Raw genomic sequence first — 17,158 nt, 5'->3', positions numbered from 1 at the left:
ATCTTCTCCCATTCTGTTGGTTGTCTTTTGGTTTTGTTGACTGTTTCCTTTGCTGTGCAAAAGCTTTTTATCTTGATGAAGTCCCAATAGTTCATTTTTGCCCTTGCTTCCCTAGCCTTTGGCGATGTTTCTAGGAAGAAGTTGCTGCGGCTGAGGTCGAAGAGGTTGCTGCCTGTGTTCTCCTTTAGGATTTGGATGGACTCCTGTCTCACATTGAGGTCTTTCAACCATTTGGAGTCTATTTTTGTGTGTGGTGTAAGGAAATGGTCCAGTTTCATCCTTCTGCATGTGGCTATCCAATTTTCCCAACACCATTTGTTGAAGAGACTGTCTTTTTTCCATTGGACATTCTTTCCTGCTTTGTCGAAGATGAGTTGACCATAGAGTTGAGGGTCCATTTCTGGGCTCTCCATTCTGTTCCATTGATCTATGTGTCTGTTTTTGTGCCAGTACCATACTCTCTTGATGATGACAGCTTTGTAATAGAGCTGGAAGTCTGGAATTGTGATGCCGCCAGCTTTCCTTTTCTTTTTCAACATTCCTCTGGCTATGCAGGGTCTTTTCTGGTTCCATACAAATTTTAGGATTATTTGTTCCATTTCTTTGAAAAAAGTGGATGGTATTTTGATGGGGATTGCATTGAATGTGTAGATTGCTCTAGGTAGCATTGACATCTTCACAATATTTGTTCTTCCAATCCATGAGCATGGAACGTTTTTCCATTTTTTTGTGTCTTCCTCAATTTCTTTCATGAGTATTTTATAGTTTTCTAAGTATAGATCCTTTGTCTCCTTGGTTAGATTTATTCGTAGGTATCTTATGGTTTGGGGTGCAATTGTAAATGGGATCGACTCCTTAATTTCTCTTTCTTCTGTCTTGTTGTTGGTGTAGAGGAATGCCACTGATTTCTGTGCATTGATTTTATATCCTGCCACTTGACTGAATTCCTGTATGAGTTCTAGCAGTTTTGGGGTGGAGTCTTTGGGGTTTTCCACATAAAGTATCATATCATCTGCAAAGAGTGAGAGTTTGACTTCTTCTTTGCTGATTTGGATGCCTTTGATTTCTTTTTGTTGTCTGATTGCTGTGGCTAGGACTTCCAATACTATGTTGAATAGCAGTGGTGATAGTGGACATCGCTGCCGCGTTCCTGACCTTAGGGGGAAAGCTCTCAGTTTTTCCCCATTGAGAATGATATTTGCTGTAGGTTTTTCATAGATGGCTTTTATGATATTGACGTATGTACCCTCTATGTCTATACTCTGAAGAGTTTTGATCAAGAAAGGATGCTGTACTTTGTCAAAAGCTTTTTCTGCATCTATTGAGAGGATCATATGATTCTTGTTCTTTCTTTTGTTAATGTATTGTAGCACGTTGATTGATTTGCGGATGTTCAACCAACCTTGCAGCCCAGGGATAAATCCCACTTGGTCGTGGTGAATAATCCTTTTAATGTACTGTTGGATCCTATTGGCTTGTATTTTGGTGAGAATTTTTGCATCCATGTTCATCAGGGATATTGGTTTGTAATTCTCCTTTTTGATGGGGTCTTTGTCTGGTTTGGGGATCAAGGTAATGGTGGTCTCATAAAATGAGTTTGGAAGTTTTCCTTCCATTTCTATTTTATGGAACAGTTTCGGAAGAATGGGTATTAATTCTTCTTGAATGTTTGGTAGAATTCCCCTGGGAAGCCATCTGGCCTTGGGCTTTTGTTTTTTGGGAGATTTTTGATGACTGCTTCAATTTCCTTAGTGGTTATAAGTCTGTTCAGGTTTTCTATTTCTTCCTGGTTCAGTTTTGGTAGTTGATACATCTCTAGGAATGCATCCATCTCTTCCAGGTTTTCTAATTTTCTGGCATAGAGTTGCTCATAATATGTTCTTATAATTGTTTGTATTTCTTTGGTGTTGGTTGTGATCTCTCCTCTTTCATTCATGATTTTGTTGACTTGGGTCATTTCTCTTTTCTTTTCTTTTTGATAAGTCTAGCCAGGGGGTTATCAATCTTGTTAATTCTTTCAAAGAACCAGCTCCTAGTTTCGTTGATCTGTTCTACTGTTCTTTTAGTTTCTATTTCATTGATTTCTGCTCTGATCTTTATTATTTCTCTTCTCCTGCTGGGTTTAGGCTTTATTTGCTGTTCTTTCTCCAGCTCCTTTAGGTGTAGGGTTAGGTTGTGTACTTGAGACCTTTCTTGTTTCTTGAGAAAGGCTTGTATTGCTATATACTTTCCTCTTAGGACTGCCTTTGCTGCATCCCAAAGACTTTGAACAGTTATGTTTTCATTTTCATTGGTTTCCATGTATTTTTTAAATTCTTCTTTAATTTCCTGGTTGACCCATTCATTCTTCAGTAGGATGCTCTTTAGCCTCCATGTATTTGAGTTCTTTCCAACTTTCCTCTTGTGATTGAGTTCTAGTTTCAAAGCATTGTGGTCTGAAAATAGGCAGGGAATGATCCCAATCTTTTGGTACTGGTTGAGACCTGATTTATGACCTAGAATGTGATCTATTCTGGAGAATGTTCCATGGGCACTAGAGAATAATGTGTATTCCATTGCTTTGGGATGGAATGTTCTGAATATGTCTGTGAAGTCCATTTGGTCCGGTGTGTCATTTAAAGTCTTTATTTCCTTGTTGATTTTTTGCTTAGACGATCTGTCCATTTCAATGAGGGGGGTATTAAAGTCCCGCACTATTATTGTATTGTTGTTGATGTGTTTCTTTGCTTTTGTTATTAATCTCCTTATATAATTGGCTGCTCCCATGTTAGGCGCATAGATATTTACAATTGTTAGATCTTCTTGTTGGATAGATCCTTTAAGTAGGATATAATGTCCTTCCTCATCTCTTATTACAGTCTTTGGTTTAAAATCTAATTTGTCTGATATAAGGATTGCCACCCCAGCTTTCTTTTGGTGTCCATTAGCATGGTAAATGGTTTTCCACCCCCTCACTTTCAATCTCGGGGTGTCTTTGGTTCTAAAATGAGTCTCTTGCAGACAGCATATCGATGGGTCTTGTTTTTTAATCCAGTCTGATAGCCTGTGTCTTTTGATTGGGGCATTTAGCGCATTCACATTCAGGGTAACTATTGAAAGATAGGAATTTAGTGCCATTGTATTGCCTTAAGGTGACTGTTACTGTATATTGTCTGTGTTCCTTTCTGGTCTATGTTGCTTTTAGGGTCTCTCTTTGCTTAGAGGACCTCTTTCAAGATTTCTTTTAGGGCTGGTTTTGTGTTTGCAAATTCCTTTAATTTTTGTTTGTCCTGGAAGCTTGTTATCTCTCCTTCTATTTTCAATGACAGCCTAGCTGGATATAGTATTCTTGGCTGCATATTTTTCTCATTTAGTGCTCTGAATATATCATGCCAGTCCTTTCCGGCCTGCCAGGTCTCTGTGGATAGGTCTGTTGCCAGTCTAATGTTTCTACCATTGTAGGTTACATATCTCTTCTCCCGAGCTGCTTTCAGGATTTTCTCTTTGTCTATGAGACTTGTAAGTTTTACTATTAGATGTCGGGGTGTTGACCTATTTTTATTGATTTTGAGAGGGGTTCTCTGTGCTTCCTGGATTTTGATGCCTGTTTCCTTCCCCAAATTAGGGAAGTTCTCTGCTGTAATTTGCTCCATTATACCTTCTGCCCCTCTCTCTCTTTCTTCTTCTTCTGGGATCCCAATTATTCTAATGTTGTTTCGTCTTATGGTATCGCTTATCTCTCGAATTCTGCCCTCGTGATCCAGTAGTTGTTTATCTCTCTTTTTCTCAGCTTCTTTATTTTCCATCATTTGGTCTTCTATATCACTGATTCTCTCTTCTGCCTCATTTATCCTAGCAGTTAGCGCCCCCATATTTGATTGCACCTCATTAATAGCCTTTCTGACTTCTACTTGGTTAGATTTTAATTCTTTTACTTCTCCAGAAAGGGTTTCTCTAATAACTTCCATATTTTTTTCAAGCCCAGCTAGTATCTTTAAAGTGATGATTCTGAACTCTAGATCTGACATTGTACTAATGTCCGTATTGAGTAGGTCCCTGGCCGTCGGTACCACCTCTTGTTCTTTTTGTTGAGGTGATTTTTTCCATCTTGTCATTTTGTGCAGAGGAGAATAGATTAATGAGAGAACAAAATGCTAGCAGAGTAACAACGTCCCCAGAAAATATACTCTAAACAAATCAGAAACGACCTGAGTAGTGGGAAAAGAAAGGGAAAGAGAGAAAAAAGAAAAGAAAAAGATAAAGATAAAAACAAACAAAACAAAACAACAACAACAACAAAAATCAGAATGTGATCAAATATGATCAGGCTGGTATATAGATCAGTGCCACACACTACATTTTGGGTGTATTTTGGTCTGTTAGAAGAAAGTGCCTCCCAAAATTTTAAAGAAAGAAAAACTTATATATGCACAAAAATAAGGGTTGATATGATGAAGGGATGGAATATGACTGTAAAGATGGAAATTATAAAAAATTTTATAAAAGGAGTTGATAAGTTGTTTGAAAAAGAAAGAAGAGGATTTAAAAAAAGAAAAAAGAAAAAAGAAAAAAAAGGGAGAGAATGTGATCAGGCACGGGAGTAGAAAAAACCATATACTAGAGATATAGGGTACATTTTGATCTGTTAGAAGAAACTATCTCAAAATTTTAAAGAGAGAACAACTTATATATATATATGCCAAAAATACGGGTAACTACTATGAAGGGATAGAATATGACTCTAAAAATGAAAAATAAAAATGTTTTTTTAAAAAAGGGATTGATAAGATGTTGGTTGAAAAAGGGAAAAAGAAAAATTCAAAAAAAAAAAAAAAAGAAAAGAAAAAAGTTAAAAAAAAAATTAACTTTGAAAGACTAAAGAATCATTGTAAAAAAGCCATGAATTCTATGTGCAGTTTTCCCCTAGCGCTGGAGTTCTGCCGTTCTCATTGATCGGTAAACTTGGTCTTGGCTGGCTGTTCTCGCTGATCTTCTGGGGGAGGGGCCTGTTGTCGTGGTTTCCAAATGTCTTTGCCAGAGGCGGAATTGCCCCGCCCTTGCCCGGTCCAGGCTAAGTAATCTGCTCGGGTTTGCTCTCTGGAGCTTTTGTTCCCTGCGAGCTTTCCATACAGCTTTGGAGGCGGAGAGTGAAAATAGCGGCCTCCCAATCTCCGCCCCAGAGGAGCTGAGAACTCGTGGCCCCGCTCCTCATTGAGCCCCCAGAGAAAAGCCGTCAGTCACTCCCGTCTCCCCAGTCTCCGGCCACACTCCTTGCTCACCCGGCCTGTGACCACGCGTTTCTATCTCTGGCACCCGACCCCGGGTGGAGTCTCCAAACCCAGCAGATCCCTGTGGTGCACTCCCGCACGGCTCCTCCCAGGGAAGGAAGGTGAGTCTGCCGGGATCTGCCGCTTGTTGGGTCCCTGCTGGAGGAGCAGGGGCCCGACTGTGCCGCAGATCATGGTTTATGGCAACCCCAAGCTGAGAGCCCGGGCCTGGGCTCCGCCTCTGCAGCTGGCTTCCCTGCTCCATTACCTGGGAGCTCTGCCACACTCAGGCACCCCTGGTCTTTCTGTGACCCCGAGGGTCCTGAGACCACACTGTCCTGGAGCGTTCCACCCCCCGCTTAGCCACCAGAGTGATGTCCCTCAGTGGAGCAGATTTCTAAAAGTTCCGATTTTGTGCTCCGCGGCTCTATCACTTGCCAGAAGCGGCTGACGGAAGCCCCTCCCCCGCTGTCTATCCTCCCGAATATCACCTCGGATTCACTTCTCCGCACGTCCTACCTTCCAGAAAGTGGTCGCTTTTCTGTTCAGAGAGTTGTTGCTATTCTTTTCTTCGATCTTCTGTTGAGTTTGTAGGTGTTCAGAATGGTTTGATCCCTATCCAGCTGAATTCCTGAGAGGAGACGAAATCCAGGTCTCCTACTCCTCCACCATCTTGCTCGGCCCCCCCCAGAAAACCATTTTTCAATGCATGTGATCAACTCTATAAGCTTATAGAAGGAAAATGATCATATTGAAATGAAGTTGTTAGAGTATTAGAAAATAAACTTGCATCAAGTTGGTTCATGTAGTTCCTCATGAACACTTTAAATCACAAGGGGTGATCTAAAAACCTACCAAATGTTGCAGCAGTGAATGAGAGCTGCTGTGAGCATATAGTGTAATGTATCATGAAAACTTATCTGTTGGGGGCCAAGTCCCCAGTGCCTCTCACACTCCTGAGGTTTGTCACCTACCTTCTTATCTGAAGGAAACACTAAATTCCAGGTAGAGATGTGTGAATGTAAAGATGTAATTTTTTCTCATCTAAGTTCATGGATTCTGCATTAAAACAAGGACTGGCACGACCGTCCCAGTCCTCCAGCACTGAAACTATTGTCCTCTGTTCTGAGCTGGTTTTCTCTCTCCATTTTTCAGCCCTGCACGAATTCCCCAATGACATCTTCACCAATGAGGATCGAAGACAGGGGGCGGTGGTTCTCCATGTGCTCTGCGTAAGTACCCCTTTGGGGGCTCTGCCTGGAGGGTCCTGAGGGGAGGCCTGGCCGGTGGTGGGTGGGCATATTGAGGTGCACACCTGGCGTGGGTCCTCTGAGCCCCGTGGAGGACAGTCTCTAAACGCACCCTCTGTAGGAGGCTGCAGGTTCGTAAGCTGGAAGATAACGACATATTCTTGATATCAGAGTCTAAACCATGGGCTCCAAGCTCAACCGGACTTGCTCTCTACTATTTAACCTTACTCTCTCTCCTCCAGTGCCACCCTCTTGGGGAACCCTTTCCTAACCAGCCTCTCTAAAATGCCATCGTCTTTCCCCATCCTGGACTTTGTTTTTCTCCATACCACTGATCACTATCTGACATAGTATGCCATCATTATTTGTTTCTTGCCCATCAACCTCACTCACACGCAAGCCCAGGAGAATTGGGACTTGGCTTGCACGTGGCTTCTTTCCCAGACCTGTTTCTGGCATGCAGTAGCGACAAAATATTTGTGAAATTAACGGATTGCCACTGACACAGCATCTGACATAGAGTAGGTGAGCAAGAAACATTTGCTCTGGTTCCTAATGTCCACCACTGCCCTAGCGCTTCCTCAGCAGATCCAGGGGATGGGAGGCCTTCAGTTTTCCTTGTCCCCACTTGGAGAGCATGGGGAGGGTGTGTGCATGAAAATACATCTAAGGAGTGGCTGCAGAATCAGAAAGATGCAGGCCAAATTCTGGACTAGGTACGTCACTGGGCTTTCCCATCTCTATGGTATTCACTCTCTTCCAGAATGCTCTTAATTCCATTTTGGTTATTTATTGCAGTGAAACAAATTCTCCAAATTTAGTGACATACCCAGTGACCACTCTCCATTACTCACGGGTTCTGAGCGTCGGGAGTTCAGAAAGGGCAGGGAGGGAATGCTGTGCCATAGGACCTCAGCCTGGGAGGGGACAGTTCAGGTGGCCAGCAGTGACCCCAGCAGCAGGGCTAAAGTCCCTGGTGCCAGAGAATCCCCCGCCCAAGAGCGTTTCTCCAGCATCGCATCTGGTGTCCGGGCTGTGGTAACCAAAGCACCAGCTCGGCTGGGACTGTTGGCCAGAGTGCCTCCATGGGGCCTCTCCATCATGGCCCCGTGCCACAGCCCAGCACTTGGAAAGGGACATTAGGTGAACAATCCACCAGATAGTATTACAGTCACAAACCCACAATGACTCAAGGGCAGGGGACAAAGACCTTCCTTTTCAGTGCACACGCTGGGCTCTGGAGTTGGACGGGGCATGGGTTTGGAACCAGGACTGCTGTCCTTTTTTTGTGTGTGGCTTCTGACAGATGTTTAGCCTCCCTGGACCCAAAGCTGCCCTAAGCCTGATTCCCCTTGCGTGAAAGCAGTCAGCTCTTCAGGTCTTTCCCCACTTGCCCCAACTGCCCAGAACCCTCCCCTTGAAGAAAAGGCATGAGAAGTCTTTTTTTAGCAAAGACATTCTCTAAAAACACCAGATAAGGTAGACCCTTTGCCATCCTCCCTGCCCTTTAGGAGAGTCACAGGTGCAGAGCGATTAATATGGATGCCAGCTGCCACCTTTGGCACCGAGGAGCCTCCCCTGTCTCCAGGCTGAGGAGACCCAGTCCCTGAGCTGGAGCCAGAATTCCCCTGCAGCCATTAGCACCCGCATGCTTTGATGGCCGAGACAGGAGATTTCCACTCTCAGCACAAACAGCACGAGCTTCCATCCTTCCAAGGTGATGTGGTGGCCTGTGGCTGGCCGGGACCTTGTCCCCACCTTCCCTGGTAGATCCTCTGAATCCAACTGAAGGCAGAGCAGAGTGCATTTGCCTTGCACTTCATGAGCCAAGAGTAGCCATAAGGCCTCTGGTCTCCGTGATAATACAGTTCTCAGGGGGTACATGTAGGCAAAGCAGGACAAAAACAGATAAATCCCCCTTAGACACTCCCTTGCAAGAGTGGATGCAAGCCTGCAAGTTAGCACTTTGTCGTCACTAGTATTTAATACCACAGTTAGCTCCTGTCCTGGACCTTGCATCCTAAAAATCACAGGGGCAAGGAGTCCAGGGGCCACAGTGAGCATCCACCCCTTTAAGACCATACTCTTGGCAACTCTCTGCTCAGAGGGCCTGTGCTTGCTGCTACAGCCTCAGCTCTGCACCTTGGAGGGAAGAGACTCTGGCAGAGAAGCTTGAACCTGCTTCCTGGGGCACCCACACACATGCAAGGGGTGCAGGGTAGAGCCGGTCTCCAGTGAAGAGGAGGGCACCTCTTTTATGTGGCAGAGGCACATGGTAGGGTGGACCTGCTTGTGCCCTCCCAAGGAGGGACCAAATCTTGTGTTATCCTCCCCACAAGGATATAAGATGTAAACCTCATGAGGAAGCCTCTTTGTATGGTGTCTGGTGCTTGAACAACAAAGGTTGCACAGTTGCGTGCAGGAATGAGAGATTTTTTTTATCCCCTTCATGTACCATGGTGCCTCGAGCTCTTAGGATGCTCAGAAACTGTTCGATGAACATCATTGGATGTAAGAAAAAACACTGCCAGGGCCCACCTGTGGCATTTCAGTGGCCAGATGAATGCATGAGTCAAAGCTGCAAGGAGCTAAGTATAGATTTCCTGCTCTCAGCCATCTAGAAAGCATTTCTGAGCCCCCGCATACAGTAGCGCTGGACTGGACCCCTCTGGAAGCCTGAGATAGCGCCTCATGCTGCACCGGCCCACTGTCTTGTGGGGAGACCCATTTAGGGACAGCTCCCCCACATGCTGCTGTGGGAGAGCAGAGAAGGATACTTCCAACACTGGAAGGTGCAGTTAGGTTGGAGTAGGTTGGCATTTACCAAAGGGGAGAAAAGGAACTCTAGGCAGGAAAGGAAAACCCATGATCAAAGATGTAGAGACTCAAGAATGCAGGGCATCTGGAGTGAACAGAAACTAAAGGCAGGGAAGATGGGGGGCGGGCATTACCTGGGAGGCGCCATGAGGTGACTCAGCTGCTGAGTTGGAAGTGGAGGGAAGCAAATTCCTGACCTCACCATCCCTCCTTGCCTAGGGAGTAGGGTCAGGCATGGCCAGAGAGAACCCAGCATGGTCTGTGCTCTAGTAAGGTGACGAAGACCCAGGCTCACTCTTTCTTAATTTCCAGCCCCAGGGTCGGCTTATTTCTTCCTGCCTGACCATGGATCACAGCCAGCCTATGGGTTGCCCTCCCCTGGGTCAGGTCTTAACCAATCAGCCTGATCAAAGCACAGGCCTGCCTTGCAGAGGGTGGGGCAGCTCCTGAAGGAGGAGTCTGGGCCCTGCAACCCCAACACCAAACTAACCCCCTCCACCCAGGGCGAAAGCAAAGGCTGATTTGGCTAGGTGGGGGTCCTTTCTGGGGAAAGCCCACATCCCAGGCAGTCTGTTCCTCTTTCAGTCCTGGGGGAGGAAGCTGTCTGGAAGGGGTCTCAGCAAGGGATGTCATTTCCTTGTGGCCTGAGTTTCTTCCAGTTCTCTCTGCTATTTAATTTTAATATCTGGAGTAGTTTCTCTGGATGTGCTCCTCTCCCTGGGGCCCAGATTACTTTTGTTAAGAGCCAAGGAATAAACTATTTGCTGCAACAGCAGGTTATTAGAGGGCAGAAGGGCCAGGCTACCAGCAGGAGGTGGAGGGGACCCCTTCCGCTACCCACCCCTCACACCAGCCCTCCAAGAGTCAGCTTTGCATGTCAAAGCTCTCAGTCCACCTCCGCCCCAGGAGTGATTTTTGTCTCTCCAAGGCTATTGCTCTGCTTTTTTGGCTCTAAGACAACTCAACTTTTATACACCAGCCCTATCTAATAGAACTTTACGTGCTGGTGGAAATGTTCTCTGCCCGCGCGGTCCAGTAGGGCAGCTGCTGGCCTGTGTGTGGCTGCTGAGCTCTCCAAGTGTGGTTAGTGTGATTGAGGGACTGATTCTTTATTTGTATTTCATGTCAATTAACTTATTTTCAAATAGCCACTTGTGGCAGGGGACTGCCCTGGAAAGCCTTCAGATGGATTCTGATTCAGCACCTTCCCTTCCTTTTTTATGTTGTCAGCTTTAAATCAAGAAGCAGAGACAGGAAAAAAAGGTTGCCTGCAAAGAGGTGCTGCTCCCTCACTCCATCCTCTTAAGGGCTAGCCTGGGGTTAGCAGTTCAAACAAATGGGATGCAGGGAAGTCATTGCCAGGGTCCAACGGGATGTTCGATGATGAGACAGGACACCCAGAGTGAGGACGCTTGTCTATCACCCACAAGCTCAGTGCTTTGGAACAAGTCACAGAATTTCTGACCTCAGTTTCCACATCTGTAGAGTGGAAGGTGCATAGTAGGTGCTCAGTAAATGGTGGTTTTTTTATCTTCACCTTCTCTCCATCCCACACCCCTCTAAGGGCAGCTCCCCTGTGATTAACCTGTTACAAACACCTGTCATGGGACCAGAGCCAGATCCATTCAGAGGCAGCCCTGTCCTGAGCAGCCAGACATGGGGCATCAGGGAGGCCTTTCTGCAGCTCATGTTTTGTCAGGCCCAGGGCTCTGGGAGAGAGGCTGCTGCTGTGAGGGTTTTAGAAATTTAAAGGAACCTGTGTGATCTGGTCAGCAAGGTCCCAGCAACAGTTCACTCGCTGGGCAGACGTGTTTAGTTAAGGAATTTCACCCTGGAAGAGAAAAATGATTAGAAGAGCTTGTGGAATTTGCTGTTTACTCTTGGAAAAGTGCTGAGCATGTCCTTAATTTGTCAGTGTCAACACAAAGCTAAAACTGGCGTCCAGAGAGGATTAGCGCAAAAAGAGTAAATTATTATGTTTCAATAGATCTTAAGTTCTTCCCTCCCCTCCTTGCTCCTGGGACACACTTCAGAAGGCCCAGCTTTAACCATTAGGTCCCATGGGCTTGCTGGGAGATTGATGTCCCCAGGACCGCCGAGCTGGATAGAAAGTATGAGGATGGGTTAGAGCACGCTCTTGGAATGAAACCCATCTGCATTCCAGTCCTGGCTCTTCATTTATTAGCTCCATAGCCATGAGCAAGTTGTTTTGCCTTACCAATCCTCAGTTTCCCTCATCTGTCCCTAGAGATAAGTACGGCACCCACCTCATCAGGTTGCTCTGAGGAATACATAAAGACAGGCACGCCAAGCTCAAGAGTGTCTGCACTGCATAGACAATACCTCACATCTACCCCATTAGTACTTGCAACCTGTGTGTGCCCCCCTCACCTCCCATCTTCCAGCCCCCACGACTCTGGGCTTTTTCTGGTCCCTGGAGCCCATTCTACCAGAATGCAGGACAGCCCAGAAGTTGCCCTCAGATGGAGTGGGCTTGGTTGGTAAATACCTACATTCCTTCATGCCTCACTTGGGCTAAATGAAACATTTGTTCTGCGCTCTCCCAGAGGTGCTAGAGCCGGAAGTAGCTCTCTGTGCCCAGCCAGTGCCTTGCTTGATAACACCTTGATTATCTGCCCAGTCTGCCCCAGCCCATTTTCCTGCTTGTCTGTTGCTGCTTTCTGGGAACTTCTGCCTCCAACTAAAGGACTTGCCCTGGAATCCTGGTATTCAGCTCTGCTTCTAAGGCACAAGTTGAATAGATACAACCTACCATTATTGTTATGCAAATTAGGTCCCTCTCTAAAATGTGAGCGGCAGAATTTGGAGATTCCAGCCCCTTTTAGACATCCACAGACCAAGAGGTAACATGAATTTATCTACTGTCTCTGTGATTCATGTCCTGAACCCAGTGCAGTATAGGAAGAGCTTGGGAATGAGCCTTGGAGCATTCAGTATGAAATCTGGCCCCTAACAGTAAGGGCAGAGAACGTGCACAGGACTTAGACACCTAACATTTCCCCGTCGGGGCCAGACACCTGCAGCCTGCTGTATGCTCCTCTCCATCTTATTTATTTATTATTTGCTTCACTCATCCCCACTGTCTGTATTTTTTTCATTTATTTTGTTATATGGAAAATAAATTTTATTTATGTGTTCCTCTGAGATGATTTTGCCAACAGCCACAATTTGTACACAGTAGCTATGTGTTGACTATTTGAAATTTTGTAGTAGTTTTTCCTTTGAAAAGTATACATACCAAAGCTAAGTGAACAATCAGGTACTACTATTTGGATTTATCATATGTCCTAGTTTAAAGAACTACTCTGTAGCAAATATTCAACAAAGCAATCTGGATAATATAGTCCATTAAGTGCTCTAATTTATCAGAAAATACTCCATGTATTTTAAATGTTGGTGACCAGTGGTGTGGATCTTTGTCAATGGTTTCCTGATGATTCTTTTCTCTGGAGAACCTCAGTAGAAGACTTCCTCTTTATCATGCCTCGAGGCATCAAAATTAGTGCTATCTGGAGGGAACTTTGTTTTTTATTCCCTCTATCTATCATGTCTCCCACCCTAACCCTGCCTCTGGTATAATATAGAGATTCCAGATAGGAGTTTCAAGTTTAACAAAGAAACCTGACCTTAAAGCCCAGAAGCCTCTGCACCCAGGGACCCAGATCTGCAGCCTTTTCCACAGTCTGTGAGCCAGTTTCCACCTCAGATCGGTACCAGGGGAGCTCCTGTGGCCAAGATGCCTGTCTCCGGCAGGGATCCCCCCGAAAAGTTGGCCCTGAGACAAGGAGTCCAGGACAGGTGCTTCCTCTGGGGGATGCTGCCAGGAAGCACCCTGCAGGGCGAGGCAGAGGAGAGAGGCAGCCAATAAAAGCTGTGCGGTAAGGCCAGTTACATGTCATGGTCAGGGTGGCTGGAGCTTAGCCCCATGCAGACTGGCAGAGCTTGGAGAACCTGCTCCTCTGATCACCCTAACTGAGGCGCAGGGAAACGGCAGCCTCCCGCCAGTCACTGCCGAGGGCTGCACTTCTGGGGGAGCTGAGCTGCTCCAAAGCCCTGGTCAGTAGACGGAAGTTGTTCAGTTGGTGTGCCAGGAACGTGAGTGCCAAGGACAAGGGTGGGCATGGCACATCCCAGCCAGGCCGCCCCAGATAGGAGCGGACTTGCACCCGTGCCCACACCCTGAGCTCCTCCTGAAGATCCTGGCCAGTGCCTTTCTCTGCATCTTCTCCCCAGGAGCACCTTCAGAGTCAGATGCCAGCAAGCGTCCTCTGTGTGAGTTCACCCGCTTGGGAACTCCCGAGGCTGCCTATTTGGCAGATGGCCCTGTAGCTTTCCACGGGCTGTCTGAACCCACTTGGTGTGGTGGGGAGTGGAGCAAGCTGGTGTCCCTTCACTGCGTGAACTGTGTGGAGTATCCCGATACCTCCCCGAGGAAGACCAGTCAGTGCTCCCCTCACGTGTGCCAGACTGCCTTCCCCCGCAAGGGCCTTGTCTTGTCCCAAAGTCTGTGTTCCCTTCCATGTGTTCCCTCCAGCACGGTGTCCGACATTGAACTTGACAAGCTCTGTCAGTTCTACCATTTCTCAGGATCCGTGCGAAGGTCAAGACTGCAGCACTGCTGCAGACCGCCTGCATAACCTTTATGACTCAGGGCCTCAGTTTCCTTATCTGTGTCTGCAGATGAGGTTAGCACCTACCTCATAGAAGTTCCGCTGCCAGACTAAATTCATATCTTTCAATAGTTACCCTGAATGTATATGCGCTAAATGCCCCAATCAAAAGACACAGGTTATCAGATTGGATTAAAAAACAAGACCCATCGATATGCTGTCTGCAAGAGACTCATTTTAGAACCAAAGACACCCCAGACTGAAAGTGAGGGGGTGGAAAACCATTTACCATGCTAATGGACACCAAAAGAAAGCTGGGGTGGCAATCCTTATATCAGACAAATTAGATTTTAAACCAAAGACTGTAATAAGAGATAAGGAAGGACACTATATCCTACTTAAAGGGTCTATCCAACAAGAAGATCTAACAATTGTAAATATCTATGCCCCTAACATGGGAGCAGCCAATTATATAAGCCAATTAATAACACAAGCATAAAAACACATTGACAACAATACAATAATAGTAGGGGACTTTAATATCCCCCTCACTGAAATGGACAGATCATCTAAGCAAAAGATCAACAAGGAAATAAAGACCTTAAATGACACACTGGACCAAATGGACTTCACAGACATATTCAGAACATTCCATCCCAAAGCAAAGGAATACACATTCTTTTCTAGTGCCCATGGAACACTCTCCAGAATTGATCACATCCTAGGTCATAAATCAGGTCTCAACCGGTACCAAAAGATTGGGATAATTCCCTGCCTATTTTCAGACCACAATGCTTTGAAACTAGAACTCAATCACAAGAGGAAAGTCGGAAAGAACTCAAATACTTGGAGGCTAAAGAGCATCCTACTGAAGAATGAATGGGTCAACCAGGAAATTAAAGAAGAAATAAAAAAATTCATGGAAACCAATGAAAATGAAAACACAACTATTCAAAATCTTTGGGATGCAGCAAAGGCAGTCCTAAGAGGAAAATATATAGCAATACAAGCCTTTCTCAAGAAACAAGAAAGGTCTCAAGTACACACCTAACCCTACACCTAAAGGAGCTGGAGAAAGAACAGCAAATAAAGCCTAAACCCAGCAGGAGAAGAGAAATAATAAAGATCAGAGCAGAAATCAATGAAATAGAAACCAAAAGAACAGTAGAACAGATCAACGAAACTAGGAGCTGGTTCTTTGAAAGAATTAACAAGATTGATAAACTCCTGGCCAGACTTATCAAAAAGAAAAGAGAAATGACCCAAGTCAACAAAATCATGAATGAAAGAGGAGAGATCACAACCAACACCAAAGAAGTACAAACAATTATAAGAACATATTATGAGCAACTCTATGCCAGAAAATTAGAAAACCTGGAAGAAATGGATGCATTCCTAGAGATGTATCAACTACCAAAACTGAACCAGGAAGAAATAGAAAACCTGAACAGACTTATAACCACTAAGGAAATTGAAGCAGTCATCAAAAATCTCCCAAAATACAAAAGCCCAAGGCCAGATGGCTTCCCAGGGGAATTCTACCAAACATTTAAAGAAGAATTAATAGCCATTCTTCTGAAACTGTTCCAAAAAATAGAAATGGAAGGAAAACTTCCAAACTCATTTTATGAGGCCACCATTACCTTGATCCCCAAACCAGACAAAGACCCCATCAAAAAGGAGAATTACAGACCAATATCCCTGATGAACATGGATGCAAAAATTCTCACCAAAATACTAGCCAATAGGATCCAACAGTACATTAAAAGGATTATTCACCACAACCAAGTGGGATTTATCCCTGGGCTGCAAGGTTGGTTCAACATCCACAAATCAATCAATGTCATACAATAGATTAAAAAAAGAAAGAACAAGAATCATATGATCCTCTCAATAGATGCAGAAAAAGCTTTTGACAAAGTACAGCATCCTTTCTTGATCAAAACTCTTCAGAGTATAGGCATAGAGGGTACATACCTCAATATCATAAAAGCCATCTATGAAAAACCTACAGCAAATATCATTCTCAATGGGGAAAAACTGAGAGCTTTCCCCCTAAGGTCAGGAATGCGGCAGGGATGTCCACTATCACCACTGCTATTCAACATAGTTTTAGAATTCCTAGCCACAGCTATCAGACAACAAAAAGAAATAAAAGGCATCCGAATTGGCAAAGAAGAAGTCAAAATCTCACTCTTTGCAGATGATATGATACTTTATGTGGAAAACCCAAAAGACTCCACCCAAAACTGCTAGAACTCATACAGGAATTCAGTAAAATGGCAGGATATAAAATCAATGCACAGAAATCAGTGGCATTCCTACACACCAACAACAAGACAGAAGAAAGAGAAATTAAGGAGTCGATCCCATTTACAATTGCACCCAAAACCGTAAGATACCTAGGAATAAATCTAACCAAAGAGGCAAAGGATCTGTACTCAGAAAGCTATAAAATACTCATGAAAGAAATTGAGGAAGACACAAAGAAATGGAAAAACGTTCCATGCTCATGGATTGGAAGAACAAATAATGTGAAGATGTCAATGCTACCTAGAGCAATCTACACATTCAATGCAATCCCCATCAAAATACCATCCACTTTTTTCAAAGAAATGGAACAAATAGTCCTAAAATTTCTATGGAACCAGAAAAGACCCCGAATAGCCAGAGGAATGTTGAAAAAGAAAAACAAAGCTGGTGGCATCACAATTCCGGACTTCCAGCTCTATTACAAAGCTGTCATCATCAAGACAGTATGGTACTGGCAGAAAAGCAGACACATAGATCAATGGAACAGAATAGAGAGCCCAGAAATGGACCCTCAACTGTATGGTCAACTCATCTTTGACAAAGCAGGAAAGAATGTCCAATGGCAAAAAGACAGTCTCTTCAACAAATGGTGTTGGGAAAATTGGACAGCCACATGCAGAAGAATGAAACTGGACCATTTCCTTACACCACACACAAAAATAGACTCCAAATGGTTGAAAGACCTCAATGTGAGACAGGAGTCCATCCAAATCCTAAAGGAGAACACAGGCAGCAACCTCTTCGACCTCAGCTGCAGCAACTTCTTCCTAGAAACATTGCCAAAGGCAAGGGAAGCAAGGGCAAAAATGAACTATTGGGACTTCATCAAGATAAAAAGCTTTTGCACAGCAAAAGAAACAGTCAACAAAACCAAAAGACAACCAACAGAATGGGAGAAGAT

The 17,158-nt window shown here is 44.8% G+C and overlaps 1 protein-coding gene across 2 annotated transcripts in view; it reads left to right on the top strand.

Annotated features, from left to right (window-relative positions):
• Positions 1–17,158, top strand: part of SLC24A3 (solute carrier family 24 member 3) — a 498,892-nt gene that overhangs the window by 295,751 nt on the left and 185,983 nt on the right. For both annotated transcript variants that reach the window (XM_035005775.1, XM_035005776.1), the window contains one exon: positions 6,402–6,478. In XM_035005775.1, coding sequence (XP_034861666.1) covers positions 6,402–6,478 — 77 coding nt within the window. The remainder of the gene's footprint in view (positions 1–6,401; positions 6,479–17,158) is intronic.

Source organism: Mirounga leonina, unplaced genomic scaffold, assembly GCF_011800145.1.
Source record: "Mirounga leonina isolate KUSES-001 unplaced genomic scaffold, KU_Mleo_1.0 Mir_150, whole genome shotgun sequence".
Lineage (NCBI taxonomy): Eukaryota > Metazoa > Chordata > Mammalia > Carnivora > Phocidae > Mirounga > Mirounga leonina.
The sequence above is the reverse complement of the archived record's forward strand: the minus strand, read 5'-3'. Positions and strand labels throughout refer to the sequence as shown.